Below are 18,552 nucleotides of genomic sequence, written 5' to 3' on the forward strand. Positions count from 1 at the left end.
CAGATGATTGCCATCTTGGCGCTCACTGCTAACATAGACAGCAGTGACAAATTTCTGCATTTCTCTCCCTTGCAATCAAACAAAGGCCCAATTCTCTGGTCGTCTGAAAAATTATCCTGGGCGAGTGTCCTATAGTGTGTAGTGTGTTAAAAGTGTTTTTAATGTTGTTGGGCAGCACGGTGACTAGTGGTTGGCATGTTTGCCTTACAGATCTAGGGCTCAAATTTCAGCTCTGGCTTTCCTGTGTGAAGTTTGCATATTCTCCCTCTGCTTGTGTGAAGTTTGCGTGTGGTGACATTATTTAAAAAATAAATAGGAAAGCAGAGTACTCGTAAAATTAGCTCACGCGTGAGTTAATATTACTGTTTTAATTTAAATAACCAAATAAAAGTACATTTATTATCTATATTCGATTAATTGTGCAGCCCTTCTACAGTTTTAACAGAAAGTATATGGGTTGGCAAATATGGTGACATAATTACAAAATAAATGGGAAAGCAGAGCACTCATAAAAATTAGGGCATAAGTGAGTGAGTACTACTGTTTAAATTTAAATAAATACAAAAATAAAAATAAATTTATTACGAATAGAGAGGTATTGTATCACTTAAAAAATTGCTTTTCATTGGAGGTATATTATCAGTTAATTTAATCTCACACCAGTAGGTGGCGACATTTTACTGAACAGTAAACACTTTTCTGCCTTCCTCCAGATACACACAAAAACGACGATCACCCTGTTTGTCTTCAGACAGCTGTACACGGAAGGCGGCGAGAATATCCAGCTAACCGCAACATTTTGACGTCATCATGGGAGCCTGTATGGCACTATGTTCTTTAGCCAGCTGTGTAAGTATTTCCTTTCAATTTTTGTAGTCTTTCTTGAATGTTTTAGCCCAAATTCAATCGAGGCTTCAGAACAACACACGACGCCACCGAAAAACGACTAACATTCGTTTGTGGTGTGAGCACTGAGTTTTGAAATGTGTATGTATGTATCTAACAAAAATAATTAGTGTGGGATCATTTCTGATTTTTATTTAGAAAAAATAAACGCAGATCTGACTTCTCATGTTTTCCAGGAAGTTAGCTTAACAAGCTAGCTGTCGTCGACCATCAATTTGTAAGATTATGAGTTAATTTTTAAGACTTTATAATATCGGTTTTGACCAGTACGCTATTAAGATTTTAGCTCCATACACCTGTTTCGTGTACGGTTTAAAAAATTCCATCATTTTCTTGAATGACGATAATAATTGAGAAATACTTGTAAAACGCCCTTCTGACCAATGACCAACAGGTGGCGATCTCAGCGGTTGTAAAATGACGTCTTCGTTATAATCACGTGAAATTATTCGTCATCACATTAAGATGTCAATCTAATTAGCTTTACGGTATGCCCAGGTTTTACAGAAATTAGCAGCACCTTGTTGTATGTCATTACTAATGCAATTGCTTCTATGTGAGCTTTACTGTATTTTGGTTAACTATTGATGTGAAATGTCAAATTAAAAACAAATGTTTTCTGCAAACTCACAGGCTTCCTGTCTGTGTGGCTCCGCACCATGTCTGCTGTGTGGCTGCTGTCCCTCGTCCAATAACTCCACTGTCACACGGCTGGTTTTCAGCTTCTTTTTGCTGCTGGGGACCTTCGTGTCAGCCATCATGATACTTCCCGGAATGGAAACGCAGCTGCGCAAAGTGAGAGCCGTTGTTGGAACACAATTATTCTTGGCTTTCGACTGATATTCCTGACCTGTTTTGGGTATTTTGCTCTTTGAGACAGATTGTTGATTCGATTTTTGTTTTTGTTTTCCAGATTCCAGGATTTTGCTTGGGTGGAAGTACTATACCTGGCATTGAAAACCAGTTCAACTGTGATGTCATCGTGGGCTACCAATCTGTCTATCGCATTTGCTTCGCCATGACCTGCTTTTTCTTTCTTTTCTTCATCATCATGATTCGTGTCAAGAGCAGCAAAGACCCGCGTGCGTCTATTCAAAATGGGTAAATGTTGCAGCTGTATTCTACTCATATCACATGACTTAACTAGTTCAATGCCACACGTTTTCAGTCGTTAGAACCCCTAGATGGCCAGCCATTTAACAGCATTTTTTGTTTTTCTTTTTTTTGAGACCCACAAAATGCTATGGTCTATGATTATTTATATATTGAAACTATCAAATAAAGGAAACCACTCTTCTTTCACCAAGAACAAAAAAGGTTCTTAGTTTGGAGGGAAAAAAGCTTTGTGTAAAGAAACGTCACAAGCAGAACAGTGACTTTGATGTTAATATTTTTGCTTTTGTGACACCTCAAACGTATGAGCAGTGGTTTCACTCTAAAAACAGCTAAAACAACATTTAGGAATGCCTTTTGATAGTAAAATAGTCATCTATTTAGTGATACACAAGCACTCTATACCAGAATGGCATGTCAGCTGTTAGTTGCTGGTCACAAGACAACCTCGTCATCCTCAACACATTTCCAAGATCGTTGTACTTTGATTCCTTTATGACGCACATACTTGTTCTAACTTTCATAACACATACTCGGTGAATTATATGTTCCATGTTGGTGTTGGAGTTTATGCTTCAGATTGCCTGGCTAAAAGTCTGTTGAGTGCTGCTGCACGCCATGACAGTAAACCCCTCCTCATTCCACTATAAACAGCCGGTAAAAAGAAATGACTTTCAATTCAAATGTTGCATCGCTACCCTTTGTTGGCGGTTTGGCCACTCCTTAAGCGCTGAGAATTTAGAGAACATCACAGTCTTCTTAAAAAGAAATTAGAACGAATGACAAAAGTCATCCTTAGTACTGATTGGTTGATTCGAATGAGCAACTTAAAAGTCGTTCTTGGCTGTTAATGAGTTAAATGTGCATGTCATGTTTTTTTTGTTTTAGAAATATATCAAATGTTTACAATAGACTAGCACTGTGGTAGAATGTGAGTTTGCACCATTGACTGATTGTGTGTTTTAACTGTTTATTTTTCAGTTTCTGGTTCTTTAAATTTCTAATCCTGGTTGGAATTACAGTGGGAGCCTTTTTCATCTCGGATCCAACATTCAATACAGGTGCAAACAAAATTCCTTTCTTTAGTAACCGTCTCCTTTTCGAGAGGATGATATATTTTTTAAACAGTTAATCGTGTTTTTATCAGCTGTTTGTTTCTCGCTTCACAGTTTGGTACTATTTTGGACTAGCAGGCTCGCTCTTATTTATTATCATTCAGCTCATTCTCCTCATCGACTTTGCCCACTCCTGGAACCAATCGTGGGTAGAAAATGCTGAAAATAATGACAACAAGTGCTGGTATGCAGGTAAAGCAATTCCATTTCTGATTACTTCCTTGACATGGATCAAGCGCTGTAAATGTTCCATAAACATGAATTGACCCACATTTTCATGTGATTCCCAGGCCTGCTGTCTTTCACCTTCCTGAACTACGCCGTGGCTTTCACCGCTGTCGTGTTGTTTTATGTTTACTACACGCAGCCGGATGACTGCACAGAGCACAAGGTCATCATCAGCCTCAACCTTATCTTCTGTGTCATCGTCTCTATTGTCTCCATCCTGCCCAAAGTTCAGGTAGCTCATTTCTGAAAACATATCCTCATTTTTTTTTTGGGGGGGGGGGGGGGGGGTCTGATTTTTGTCGAGCTAAATCTTTTATCTCTAAGCACAACCTAAAATGTCTGTCCCAATTTTTTTGTCCAAATCTTTGTGTACACACATAGCTTTGAGGAAAACAGGTTTGTTTTCCTGTTGTTGTACAGAGTTAATATTGACTAGTGTGTTGCTTGCAGGAAGCCCAACCTTACTCTGGCCTGCTGCAGGCTTCTCTCATCTCTCTCTACACCATGTACGTCACTTGGTCCGCACTGACTAACAATCCAAGTAAGTCCCACACATTTGTTGCCAAGTTAAGTTCAGTGGATTCCTGGCCATTTCTGATACTCAACAGTCGACTCCCCTCCTAATGGTTGTATATGTTTGTAAAGCACTGAAAATTGTTCAGCAGGCTGAAGATGACAATTCTAAAGCAAGGGTAAACAATGAGTGGTGTCATGGTCATTAAGTCATGACCGAATTACATGAATGGAAATACTCGTTACATGTGCTATGTGCAATTTCAAAACTCAAGGAACTGAGGGATAAAACTGAAATATTGTTTTACAAAAGTAAATGAGGCCTGATTGGGCTTTTCTGCATTCCGAGAAGAAACCTGAGAGCTGCTTATATTGGGGTTAATAAAATAAGACTTCACAATATAAATAAATAAATACATTTTAAAAAAACAACATTTAGACAAACTGCAGAGAACAATTGCATTTACAGAATTGCTGTTGAATGTCAGAAAATCCACATTTTGAATTCCCTGGCACTTATTACTGCTTGCCATCAACACAAACTTGCAATACTGTTGGTTTTGTGAGGTTAACCCCTTTGGACCCATAGATGATTGCAGTGGACATGACATATTTACATGTCTAAACCAATATTTTTGGTTAATGTCAACACTTCTTGTTCATGATTGGATCCGAGCTAACTAAAAATTTGCATGAAGTTCATGTTAAAATTTTTACATATAAGCTTGGTAAGTTTACAACACGTTACAATCAAACAGTCAAAATCAATAAAATAAAAATAAAAAAGGCCCAGCAGGAAAATGCGGATCTGAAGGGGTCAAGACACGTTTCGAAGCATAATTTTTTAAATGTATTTCTCACTTGGTGAGAATCACTGGTTTACAGTGGCACTTTCCTTCTTCTTTTTTTTTAAAACCAGGTAGAGAGTTTGTAGCTGTATGGACCCCTTTTGTGCCATTTAAAAAGGTTTAGTCCTTCATGCATTATTTGATGTCATAGTGTAAATAGTTATGTCAAAAGTCAAGTCACTTTTTTAAATTTATTTTTTATTATTAATTTGTTCTATGTACCGCCACTGGTCTAAACACAGGTCTGAATAATGGTGTTTTTGTGGAATAAGCCATTTTTCCGGTCTTGGTCACATGACCCACACAAGTGGAGCCCGTGGGCACTTTTTGTATCAGTTTAAGTTGACGGCAGGTGGCAGTGCTCCATAAAATGTCCGCCCTTTTTGTTTTTATGAAAAGGGCTGGATTAGTCTTCTTAATTCCTATTCCACCAAAGCAATATGAAACAGAATATTGCTATATATAGTCAATATATTATAACGCTTGTTTAGACTAGTGGGGCATATTGTACCTGTGTGTGTGTGTGTATATTATTGCAAAGAGAATTTTTGATTTGACTTCTGCTTTAATATGCCTTCTTGAACTGGAGCTGACTATAAAGCCCATAAATGCAGTTCTGCAGATTCATAAGGTCAGCGCCATGTGTGTTTGTCACAATTCTCTAATCCATTGCGTGTGTTTGTGTGTGTGGTCTGATATCTTAGATCGCAAGTGTAACCCCAGCCTATTGAGCCTAGTGTCAAATGTCAGCACCCCCGCACCCAGTGAGAGCACACCAGGCCACTTGCAGTGGTGGGATGCTCAGAGCGTTGTTGGCTTGCTCATCTTTTTCTTCTGCACCCTCTACGCCAGGTATGTGTCTCCGGGAAGTCTGTGTTTTGTTACCTTTTCTTCTATTTGACCCTCCGTTTTCTCCCCTTGTGCTCCAGTGTTCGTTCATCCAGCAACACTCAGGTCAACAAGCTGCTGCAAACGGAGGAAAGCGGCGGCGAGGCCGGAGCGAGCTTTGTGGGAGAGGACGGCGTGCGCAGGGCTGTCGACAATGAGGAGGACGGGGTGACTTACAGCTACTCTGCTTTCCACTTTCACCTGGCTCTGGCGTCACTATACATCATGATGACGCTCACCAACTGGTACCTGTAAGTATGAGTTGCCAACAGATGGACTTAAAATTGCCTATATTGATAACAAACTATGATCCTAAAACACTATAATGTTATATCAAAAATAGAAACACACACTATGTAAATTGAGAGAAGGTGATGCCACATTTTTACAATCCAGAGAACTGTACCTAAAATGTTGTCCACCAGAGGGCGCACAAGCAGCTTGGTTTGGAAAAGCATTCCAATTTCAGATAAATGCCTTCTCTCCACTATGCTTATGTAATACATGTGTTTATGCATACATTTTGGAACTTGTTTCTCTTAACGGTGCTTTTACCTCTCACAGACCCGACACCAGCACCCAAGCCATGCGGAGCAGCATGCCGGCCGTGTGGTTGAAGGTTTGCTCCAGCTGGCTGGGTCTCAGCCTGTATCTGTGGACCCTTGTCGCCCCTCTCATCTTCCCTGACAGAGATTTCAACTGAGCAGCAGGTCTTTTCTTTTCGCTTTCAAGGCTGGCTCTTGCCATTTAAAGGGCAGCAAACCACAAATGGAGTGAAAATAATACAAGAAATGTGTTGAAATGTTGTTTTTGCCTTTGACATTCTACTTGTTTCGAGATGCTGTGTGATAATCAAGTGCAAATATTAATGCGCCAGGTTAATGGGAGCCTGAGCCACAAAAAGTTCTTCTATTTTCCCATGACTCACCTTGTTCGGTTTCATCCTATTACCTGATATGGCGTGACTGTGAGCTGTTATCTTCCTGCTCAACATTCGTTACCGGGCTATCACTTTCGCAATACCACAAATTTTTCGATGTCATGCTGAAGGCCAGAAACGGCAGACTTCCTGTTAAGCACGTCTGGATTTCCCTCCCTTTTGATTATTTCGAGGCCTATTTCAGTGCTGGGGGCAATGTGGGGAAACCTCCTTTGGAGCCCCCGCGAGAGAGTAGTGCAAAAACGAGATAAGAATAAAAATGGCACACCCCGCAGATGGTGACGAGGGTTTCCTTTTGCAACTCGCCTGTACACACATGCGCATGATTGCACAGCCAGAGAAGTAAACAAACCATACGCTTGATCTCAGATCTTTGTGGTCTGGTCAAGGTCATACATCCCTGATGCAACACCTTCGCCATGTCTGACTGTGTCTGGCTTTGTTCAGCCATGTGCAACCATCTGTACCTGCATAGCGGCAGGCACGCGACGTGCGCGGGGCTCCCCGTGTTCATGCATATGTCATCATTTCGAAAGAATTTAGAATTCACGCTGTAATGTGCAAAACTTACCAAACGCGTTTGAAAACTTGCCCTTGCTGTGATGTGGGTTGCTGGTGCTTTCAAAGTAATTGATGTCGTTATGTTGTGGTTAGATGCATTTCACTATGAATGAAGTGTCTGGTGTATGTGCAATGGGTTATTTCCATCCATTATTTTGCCCAATTGAAGACATTTTGTCTTGTTTAAAAAGGAAAAAAGTTATATATTGTACAGTTTTACAATCATCACCTGACTTAAGCGCGTTATCAAAGCCGAATTGCTAGTGTTTTATTATTATTATTTTAAAGAAGATGGAAAAATTCAAAATATTAAGTGCCTTCTTGTTCTCATTTCATTAACAACAGTTAATGCTGATGGATGCTTATTGCTGTGTAAACATGGTGAGAGGTCAGCTATTACATATAACACAAAAGCTCATGTACGTTATATATGTTGATTTTATTACAAATTAAACACTTTGACTCACTCTCTTTTGTAGTGACGTAGCATTAATTTCATAAGAACACTGTCGGGGTGTAGCTTTTGTTTACATCCACTTCTGGTCTACCAGTGATTCATCCATGGGTGCAACTGATTGTACCGAAAGTCTCCTTATCTGTGCTTGTCAATGCGATGCTAATGTGTTTGCTTTTAGATTTGCATTGAGGTCATGCTGTACAACGTTTGGGGCGCATGGTGGTTACATCATCATGTGACTTGCATGTTCTGGTGCTAATATTCAGACCTGTACATTGCAATTCCTCCGTTTATTATTGAAAACACTGCTTGTGATTAGCTGAAAACGGGTTATATTCAAAGTGTTGACACAAGTCAAACCAATTATGTTTTTATGCATCCCAACTAGTCTAAACATGGTCGTTTTTGAGTAAAGCGGCAACATCCACTTGTTTTTGTCAATCTCATTGGGCGGACATTTTGCCTCTTGCTGTTGACTGAAAATGACATCACTGTCACCTGTGTTTTTTTGCGTTTAGCCATGTGACAATTTCAAATTGAGCCGTGATTGGTTGTTACCAGAACCCCGAGCATCATCATAATCCAAAAACGCAATATTAAACAGTATACCATATTTAGACTAGTGGTGCTTCATAGAAAATATTGGGTTGACTTCCCATTTAATGTACTTTGTGACCAAATTTCCCCATGATCTCAACCGTAAACGGGCATAACTCTTTGCTTGTTTTTGCTAAGTACTGTACTGTAAGGCAGCACTTTCCTCCTCCATGGTGTTATTTCCTTCTTGCCTGGCTGCGAGGAAGGTTCCTGTTGGTTCTGGCTGCCATAATGGTGGCCCAGTGCACTTGGCAATGTGTGGAGTTGCACATGACACACTCCGTTCTGCAAGCTGACTTCTCAGCAGCACCACCCGCCGCTCAACCTATTCCACATATGTTCTGAATAGTGGCACTGTCACCATGCGTAGCTAATTTCCTCCTCTTCGGAGAAGACAACGGAGAGATGGCGGCGTACAGTTGGGTTAGACCAGGGGTCAGCAACCTTTATTGTCAGCACGGTAAATTTAAAATACAAAACAAAAAACAGCTTTGAACATTGTGATGAACAATCATGGACATATTTAAATTTTTTGCCTCTCTAATTCCTTTTTTGGACTTTTTTTGTTTTTTACATTTTCTTCCTTTTTTGCTATCAATTTTCTGACATTTCTGGCATTCTTGCAGAGATGACAATTTGGGGGATTTCTTTCTCATTTTATTGTTTTTTTTTTTTTTTTTTTTAAATCTGACTTTTTTAGCGATTTTGTGTACATTATATGATCATTTTTGGGGGTTGACATTTTATATTTTTTGAATGTTTTTTTCCCTGCCTTTATATATATATATATATATATATATATATATATATATATATATATATATATATATATATATATATATATATATATATATATATATATATATATATATATATATATATATATATATATATATATATAATTTTGGGGCAATTCCAAACATTTTATGGTAATTTTCTGCCTTTTGTTTTGGGACATTTTATGGTTGCTTTTTATTGTTTTCTTATCTACTTTTTTTAAATTAATTTTCTATCTTTTTGGGCAATTTTGTGTACATTATATGGTAATTCTCTGCTCTTTGGATCTTTTGGGACATTTTTAGTTTTTTTTTCTTTCTTTCATCTACATTTTTTCTCTTTCTGGCAACATGAATTAGGACTCTGACATTTATATATTTTAATATTTATGTATCCAAATCCATCCAATCGATATTTTATATAAAAAAAAAATATATATATATATATATATAATGTTTTTTATTTTTATTTTAAGAGATCCACAGGGAGCCAAAGGAGAGGGACGAAAGAGCCACATGTGGCTCCAGAGCAGCAGGTTGCAGAGCCCTGGGTTAAATAATGTAGCAAGTTGCAACACCAAATAACTACTTGTATCTCAAGTTCTGTCTTTTATTTTTGCCTGTTGTGAGTGACTATTGAGACATCCCTAAGAACCCAAATTGTAAAAGTACACGATGCTACATTTTTCAGGGTGAATAGTTCCCGTCTGCACATTATACTCTTCAGCTCCTCCATGACCTTGCAATGGCTGGCTGCAAATCAGAAACAATCACTGTTTTTCAGACTGGAAATCCTGTCTTGTCCCCTTTCAACAGCGCGCTTCATTCACATTGACAAGGTACGTGTTTCCGGGACCCTGGGTCAGACGCTCTGTCCATTCTTGCGCAGTCATCACGGAAACACACAGATATTGTAGTAAACAAACCAGTGACATTAACCCAGAAGACAAAACAAAACATTTAAATCACTTTTTATCTGCTGTCTGATCTTAACAAAACTCCGCTCACTTATTTCTTCATTTCTCATTTTGCAATCAAATCCGAATGTGTTTTTTTAGAGCTTCAATAATTCTTTGCACTGTTTGAAATGTAAGAGCCTGTGCGCGCAGCCAACAGCATCCAGGACGAATTAGCTCAACGTCGTAAATTACGCTTTTATTTCCACTGTTATCGCCACATCCACAAATGCGAGCTCAGTCATTCTCCCAGGAAAGATTGAAGTCATTTGCTTTGGCCGTTGACTCCGCTGTCATAAATCCCACCTTCATTTCCTCTGTTATCATCTGATGCAATTTGTCGCTGTAATACGAGATCAGAAGCTGCAACGTGCTGATTATGAACCACTTAGTGGAGCTCCGCAATCGTGCTCAGTTAAGTATCCTGGGATTTTTACTCATACATCCACTTTATGCTGGGGTTTACCCTGACCTCAATCTTTGCTCATTACGCAGCGACGAAAATGTCAGGCAGTGCTGTCTCTGGTTATGATTTTTAAAATATTACTACTTCAGAGAAAACGTTGGATGCCCAAGTGCACGTGAGGTGTAAACTGGATAATAAAAAATGGGCTCTACAACATTTACATTTTATGCGTGTGTTGAGGCACCACCCAAATTTGAGAGATGTTAAGAAATGTATTTACTGAAGTTGCTTAATTATAACAAGCTAGCTAACTAAGTTAGCTAACCATACAGTAGGCCTACTTTGTAGAAATGTAACAATTTATCAGGAAAAAATACAGTACACACCCTTTTGCCTAAACAATTGTTTAATCCACCTGCAGTACAACAGGTTTTTTTTTTTTCAAATCTTCAGAGAGTTATTTGCTATGAGGTATTTGTACTATCAGTAACCAGTATGAAAGTGTGAAAGCTGTAAAAAAAAAAAAAAATTTTTTAAAGGGATACTTGACTCATTGAGCCATTTTCAGCAGTAAGTTAATTTTGTGTAGAATTAATTTGAAAACGTCCTTATTTTTATTTTTGCACTCTCACAAACATGGTCTCCCAGGCGGGGAAGTGAGCCCACGCCAACCTGCATCGTAGGCAAGTGACGGTCCCACTCTGCCACCTGGAGCCCTTTTCATGTACAATTAATACCTTTGAAAACAACATTTTTCCGCTCGCTGTCGACTGAAGATGACATCACCTGTGCTAAGGAAATAGGTTACTAACGATCAATCACGGCTCACCTGTTTTCTGGGTTTGGTCAGCAAATAATAAAATATTAAATGTTTGTAAAAAAAAAAAGAAGTTATCACATTAATTATAGAAAGAATATTAACTTCTTACTGTTGACAACGGCTCAATGAGTCAAGTGTCCCTTTAACACACCTGCGACCAAGTAACACTAACGAATCACATGATAATAGGGAGGGAAAAGGGACAAACTGCTCAGTTTGGACATTTTCATTTAGGGGTGTACTATCTTTTATTGCCAGATGTTTAACTATTAATGGCTGTATTTTGAGTTACTTTGAGGGGGAAAAGTGCCATTTCGTCAGTGTTGTGTCATGAAAAGTTCAACTAAAATCTGCAAAAAATGTGAGGGGTGTACTCAATTTTATGAGATACTGTACATTGTCGTCATGCAGTACAAAATTAGAGATTCATGACAGAACAAATGGAGGACGGACGGATGAATGACCGACTCGGCAAGTGTGCTAAACATTAAGCCTGTATCTTACAAAAGGTCAAAGGGAGGTCAACCCTCACTGACGGGTTTCCCTCCTTTGAGTCCAGAGTGAATAACCTAAAGAACTTCCTTTCAACTTTGACTGTGTTTGTCATTTTACTTCAACTTGGCAATCCCTGACTGCAGTGGAAGCGCTCTGTGTGTGCTTGTAGGACACTCCACTCTCCAGCGTGCATGCTAACCCCCCCTCCCGTCCCACCTCCACCACAGCTCAGAGGCGCAGCTGATGCAGTTATATAAGTTAGTGCAGTCGGCGTCTGCTGTGAGCCAAATGCCAGGCCAGTCTGGTTACATAAGCCTGTCAGAGTCATATTGTAGCATGCAGTAGGGAACGCTCACGCCGCCGCGGCTTCCTGCACGCCTCCCATCTCCTCCTCTTGTCTCTCACTTCCTCCCACACATCTTTCCTTTTTGCTCTTCTATTTTTCAAAAAACAAAAACAAAAAAAAAACACTTTTCCTTACCTTCTTGCCATGGCGGTCTTCTCAACACCGGGAAGAAAGACAGCGAGTACACAGGCGTCGCTGATAATATAAAAAAAGTGTGGCTGTTTGTTTGATATTTACATGGAGTAGACTGTAAGCTTATGTCGTGGTGGTTAATCCATTTTTGGACAAGGTGTGAGGCAGTAAAACTGTAAGACACTCTAATGAAATTAATGAAAGTTATTAATATGAACTATTGGGGCACAAATTCCATTTATTGAAATGTAATATTCTATTTTGAAAAACATTTTCGCATACTCAATTTATTTACATTTGAATTTTCAAGCATGTCAAGGGGTCGTCTGAGGTCAACTACAACTAGATGCAGTTCTCTAAAATGTGACCGGGGGCTCCACACAGACATAAAAGATGTTTAAAAAGCACCTAAGGCACTTAAACTCTATCTCAACCTCTATAAATCATCAGGAAACAATAAAAGTACAGTGTGGGTAATGTTGATTTTTCATCACATGTAATGTGGCCATTTTGCCACTTGCTGTCGACTAAAGATGACATCACAGTTGCTCAGGCAACGACCAATCACAGCTTACCTGTTTTTCTGAAGCTGAGTTGTGATTGGTTGTTACCTGTGAAAATGTCCGCCTTCTGTTATTGATCAAAACTACTGGATTTTGCTGCTTAACTCATATTCCACTAACACAATATCAACCAGAATGCCATATTTAGATTAGTGGGGCTGCATAGAACATATTATTTTTGGGGGGTTGACTTCCTCTTTAATCATTTAATTAGTCCGATAATTAATCAGTTAGTTCATTTTTGTTATGTCCACAGGTACCATGTTGGTGACCCCTTAAATTCCACTTTGAATCACAATTCTTAAACACAACACGACACTTCAGATGATTCTTTATTGACATCTTTGTGAGAACATTTTCAGCATGACAAGACATCAGTACACAGTGAGGTCCATAAAGGCACGCTTGGATTCGTTTAGTGTAACCAACGTCTACCTCACCAAGTACTTCACGGGTGAGCTACAACCATGGGCCCTTTCTCGAGTTCAACATCGGTGACCTCTCCTAAAGTAATAGACAAAAAATCTTGCAGACACGCCAACATTTTGAAAGATGTTGTATCTCCGCAATGACTTCTCTGGAACATTACCCGCGCTGCATTCGTACAGCGGTACTACTATGTCAGTTCCAGCTCACCAATATATAGTTGATAGTGATTAGTTTGTGAATTTAAAGTGTATTAATAAATGGTTGTCATCGTCCTTTACAGTCATTTCCTTTTCCTTTGTCAGACTCCTGGCCCTTGAGCATAGCCAAAGAAGCTCTTCAGATTTTTATTTTATTTTTTCTTAAATAATGTTCTTTATGACTTTCTGTCATGTCACACAGATGGAATTAAAAAAAAACTACATCTACAAATACTTAGCAAAGGTTCCTCACTGCAACTATTCCACCTTTAGCATAGGTCACTCCTAACCAACCTTTATATAAGGAAAGCAGATGTTTGTTACCCTCATTACTTAACGGCCAAAATATTTAAATCAACAACCCAGTGATTAATTTTACCACAGTTTCACACTATAGAGACGTATGTCAGTATTAGGCCTACTTGTTATTGCACGATAACAGCATTTAGCAAAAATGGAGTCAAGTTCATGTGAAACGCGGCTGGCTTTACTCGTGTTCAAAATAGAGCGCCTTTTCATCATGCCTTGACTGGATGATGTTTTTCTTAAACGTTAAGTAAAGCCTGTATCTCTCTAAATGACACAGGCTTGCAAGAGTGAGCGACTGAGCGCACGTGAAGTAGCGAGTGTTGCTTTTTCGGTATGCTTCGTTCAATGTTGCAAAATGTTGCAAAGACACTCGCCACGCACTCTCCAACCCTCTTTACGCTCTCAAACCGTTTTTTCGTGTAGCAGGGATGCTGTTCATGTAAAAGAAAAAAGAAAAGAAAAATCTGAAAAAAAAGAAGATTCAGAAATATAAAAAAAATATTCCGCAATTGAATTTTTTTTAATTCAGAAAAATAGAAAAATTACCCTAAAAAAAAAGAAAGAAAAACGGGCAACATTTTCTATAAAACAAAACAATTTTTTTTTAAAAAGAGAAACTTTTTTTTGAGTGAATGCAGTACGCTTTCGTAGTAAACCATCAATCTTTAAGGGCAATATTAGAGGATCAGTTGGCAATGAGAGATTATTACATTTGTTTTGGAATCAATGTTTCTGGTATATTTGCCTCTTAGGAAATGAGACATATTTTTTTTCCTGTTTTTTTTACTATTACTGTTATATTTAATATTCACGTGTTTTCGCTTTTCTCTTTTGGGCTACTTTCAAATCTCAGATAGATAGATAGATAGATAGATAGATAGATAGATAGATAGATAGATAGATAGATAGATGAGCTTTGCATGAACCTCCATCTGTAGCTAATTGGAATGAACAGTGCAGTACAGCCGAGTACAGTATTATCGTGAAGTGCTCCTCCCGCCAGTGGCTGCTGTGTCCTCATGAATATTCATGATGTGGGCGGGAACGGGCCAGCCCACTGGAGGAGACTGAGGGGGGCGGTGCCCACCGGACCTGCGGTGCGGGGTGGTGCGGAGCCACGGAGTGTGTTCTGCGTGATGTTGTTTTGTTGTGGCCGTCAGCTGAATGTGGACCCGCTGTCCGCTCTGACACCGCGGCGGGAAGCCCCCTGACCCCCCTCGACCCTCCCTCCCTCCCTCCCCAGGACCCACGGGCTCGGAGAGCGGCTCCATCCGGCGCATCACAAATCCAGGAAATGCGGACCGCTGGCCCGTTCGCCGCCGGATAAATGGCTGCAGCGCTCGTACAGTAGCAAACTGGTAAATATAAACCCCGCTAACACGGCGCGTGTGTGGCTTTTGTTGTGCTTATGGCAGCGGGTCGTCACGGTGGGTGCGAAGTTAGTGGCAGAATGACGTTGACGCTTCCACATGCGGGCAGTGACATGAAGTTGGCTCGCTCGTCTTGTACATGAAACGCGATGTAAAAATTAAATGCTGATATTGTTTTTTTTTTTTTTTTTTTGGGACGAGGAGAACAGGCAAGATGGGCACCGCAGAGCAGTCGATTTAGGGTTTTGGTGAGGCGATCCAAACTGCTTTCAACCTTACGTTTGCACCATATTGAATCAAACCTGCAATTGGATCATCCCAAATTGAGCAGGGAGCAACAGTGCATGCAAGATGGCTCTAAAAATGTAAACCTGTCAACTTATTTGTTGTTGACTACACCTACACATGACACATTTTTACTAGATGACGTCATACTTTTGCTTCCCAAATGATTGTGTGCTCGCCTTGACTCAGTGCTTCAGGCTTATTCTCGCTGGATTATGTAAATAGATTTGAGTGAGATGTGTGCCATGTGAGGGGCTTGCCTTGAAACATGAGCTCATATTTGTGAGGAACATCTGTCCTGATAACAGGTGGATTACTGATAGGGGTCTTCCTCAGGGCAGGTCAACTTTTATTGTTTACTACTACTACTAGTATTTGTATGGTCTGCCTGTCACAGGATGGTGGCTGGTTAGTTCCATGAAAACATACATTTCTAGTACTGAATACATCATTTTAACACCAACTCAAGTGAATTTACCCGAAGATCTCGCACCACAGATAAAAGGGGAGTTTGCAGAATCCACAACACCCGTGGAAGAACAATTTATCAGAGACAGGAGGCGTGACCGATGAGGTGTCAATCATTTGCTCCACATTTGTGGGCACTTATAGCAGGTAACTGGCACACCCTCATAGCCTTGCATCAGCCTGTTAGCTTGGGCTTCAGGAACATTGTTGAAGCTATTTTGGAATATAGTAACACTGTATTACAATAAATCATGCCACTAACATAGCAGCTGTGGCTAACATTGGCTAGTTTTGTATCATTAGCTTAGTAGTGCTAGCGCTGCTAGTTTGTTGAAGTTGGAACATGGCAGCGTTCTTTGTGACTAAAATTAAAAAAATGCACATCCAGATGTCTGCTAACAACTGGGCTAGCAAACAGAAGCAGAGTGACAGGATCCTAGCACGGACTTATATATGAATGGAATAAACAATGAAAATCTGTGGAAAAATAATAGAAGTTGTCAGTAAAAGTGGCAACATAAGATGGCCGCCGTGTGGCTTCAGCCACAAGGGGCCTATTCATATACTGTAAGTCCGTGGATCTAAGGCAGCTCAGAGTTTTCAGAAGCGTCGCAGAATTAGCAACATTTCTGCTTGACAGGTATGCTTCATACATTATTTTTGATTTGTAATTTCCATAAACATATAACTTCATACAACATGATTTAGTGCTATAGTAACACACTGTATTACAATAAGTCATGCTACCAACATAGTAGCTGTGGCTAACATTGGCTAGTTTTGTATCGTTAGCTTAGTAGTGCTAGCGCTGCTAGTTTCTTGAAGTTGGAACATGGCAGCGTTCTTTGTGACTAATTATCAAAATCAAATCTTCCGGAGTGGTTTTTAAAGCGAAAACTCACACTTTTTCTTTTAAACAGGTCCACTCTAAAACATTGGAATGCCTCTCTTCAAACACTTAATTTCTTGATACAATATTATAGAATAAAATGACACACAAATAGAATTGCTAGTTATGCATTCAATTCCTATTTTAAAAACTCTCAATGTCCATCAACACACATCAGAGTGTCAAATGAAACTCTGGTTGTTTATAAACAACCCTCCGACTCTTTATTGAATTACAGTATTTATTTTTATCAGAAAATACTATTTATATACACTGGCTTGCGATAAAGAGAGTAGCTTTGCTCTTAATTGGTATGATTTGCTAATTCATCGCAAAAAAATATGGCCGTAGGCGTCCTTCAAAAAGGTCAGGAAACTATTTAAACTAACTTTTTCCTGAGCTGTTAAGAATCAAATAAAATCCAATTTAAACTTCAACTAACTCAACTACACATTTGCTACTGTATATAGGTACATATGCTGCACATATGTATGCTAGGAGTTTACAAATAAACTATACTAACGAGCCTACAGTATGTCACCCTCACAATTGTAGGAGTCCAGGAATAGAAAAGTGTTTCCCAACTTAAATTAGAAAAATGTATTTCCTTTCTTAGGCATTTCATTGCTTTAATTGCTTTCATTGTAATTGTTTTAATTGGCATATTGTTTTTTGTTGTTGTTGCCAACATTTCATGAATAGTATATTAATATATTTTATTTGCTTGTAATGCAACATTAAATGTCTAAGTTGTCCAATACCTGTAGTTTAATGTCCTACTAGGAAAATGGGAAAAACAATAAAAAAATCCAGAAAGCGAATTAGATTAAGTTCTACATAAAATTTGAATGCACCTAATGGCTCCATTATCCAATTAGTTTGTCATTCATTGAATAGTTTACAATTAATTGTGTCATTTTTGCAGTGTCACCAACGCTAGCTAAAGAGTTCACACTAGTGTGAAATAAGACTTCTGACGATTTGGAGAAAAAATGCTCTGTGGGTTTTTTGTTTTATGCCGTTGAGAGCAGACAATCTGCTTTCAAATCACACTAATGTCAAATAAGTTATATATTTGAAGAATAAACTAGAAACAAATGAGACTAGAATTTGCTCAAATGCATGTTGACGAGCCACAAAGCTTGAGGGAGAATGTCCTATGGACAGATAAGTCCAGACGGGAACATTTTGGCAAGTCACGTCAGCTCGATGCTTGCAGACACAAGAATGAAGCAGGCAAAGATAAGAACACTGTACCTACACTGAAACATGAAGGTGGCCTATTTATCATCTTTTATTTTCTACATCTTATGCCCAGTATCTTGAACCTTTAGCAGAGGTGTGTAGTAATGTTACACCGCTACAGTTATTCAAGTAACTTTTGGGAGAAATTGTAGTTACTGGTAGTTTTAATGCAACATACAGAGCATAGCGCCAACTACTGCCAAAGAGCATCCGTTTTTTAACCTTTAGTATCAATGGCTGGTATCGGCAGCCTCCACGAGTACCTGATACTTTGACAAAAAAGCCAGGCATCGTGCTGATACCGATCCTGGTATCGTTACTTGCCTACCCCTAGTCATAAGTAACTGTAATGTGGATTATTATTTTTTTCTTTCTTTTTACATCACAACAATCTGGCGTTTGAACAGGGGTGTGTAGACTTTTTATATTCACTGTGACTGTACCCATGTCTCAGTGAGCTTATTGTGCTGTGGAAACAAAATGGTATAAGACCATTTCTTAGGGATTCATTTATCCTAATTGATGTTAATATGTACACATTTTATTTATCATGTTATTTAATGACTCTTTTATATAAAGTGATATTGTTCAGCAGTATCAGAATTTGCTGATTTATATTTATATATTTTTTATTTCATTTGATGTTCATGCTCTGATAAAAAAAAAAAAAAGAAGCAATTGTAAGTTACTCACCAGTTAC

The 18,552-nt window shown here is 39.0% G+C and overlaps 2 protein-coding genes across 5 annotated transcripts in view; both read left to right on the plus strand.

Annotated features, from left to right (window-relative positions):
* Positions 1-707: 707 nt before the first annotated feature.
* Positions 708-7,579, plus strand: serinc2l (serine incorporator 2, like). The gene is made up of 10 exons (XM_086077472.1): positions 708-849; positions 1,540-1,701; positions 1,820-2,007; positions 3,001-3,080; positions 3,189-3,326; positions 3,425-3,594; positions 3,813-3,903; positions 5,428-5,575; positions 5,653-5,862; positions 6,176-7,579. The coding sequence occupies exons 1-10, from the start codon at positions 811-813 to the stop codon at positions 6,312-6,314; spliced, it is 1,365 nt and encodes a 454-aa protein (XP_085933598.1). The 5' UTR covers positions 708-810; the 3' UTR covers positions 6,315-7,579.
* Positions 7,580-14,705: 7,126 nt separating this feature from the next.
* Positions 14,706-18,552, plus strand: part of hivep3b (HIVEP zinc finger 3b) — a 56,744-nt gene continuing 52,897 nt past the window's right edge. For all 4 annotated transcript variants that reach the window (XM_086078203.1, XM_086078202.1, XM_086078204.1 and 1 more), the window contains exon 1: positions 14,706-14,953. The gene's annotated coding sequence lies outside the window, so the exon portion shown is untranslated. The remainder of the gene's footprint in view (positions 14,954-18,552) is intronic.

Source organism: Leptonotus elevatus, chromosome 6, assembly GCF_054856555.1.
Source record: "Leptonotus elevatus isolate MCC_2025b chromosome 6, RoL_Lele_1.0, whole genome shotgun sequence".
Taxonomy (NCBI): domain Eukaryota; kingdom Metazoa; phylum Chordata; class Actinopteri; order Syngnathiformes; family Syngnathidae; genus Leptonotus; species Leptonotus elevatus.

Coding starts and splice junctions, on each gene's coding strand:
- serinc2l (XM_086077472.1), top strand. CDS start 811: ATGGGAGCCTGTATGGCACTATGTTCTTTAGCCAGCTGT. Junction 3,327..3,424: donor CAACAAGTGCTGGTATGCAG/GTAAAGCAATTC, acceptor TGTGATTCCCAG/GCCTGCTGTCTTTCACCTTC. Junction 5,576..5,652: donor TTCTGCACCCTCTACGCCAG/GTATGTGTCTCC, acceptor CTTGTGCTCCAG/TGTTCGTTCATCCAGCAACA.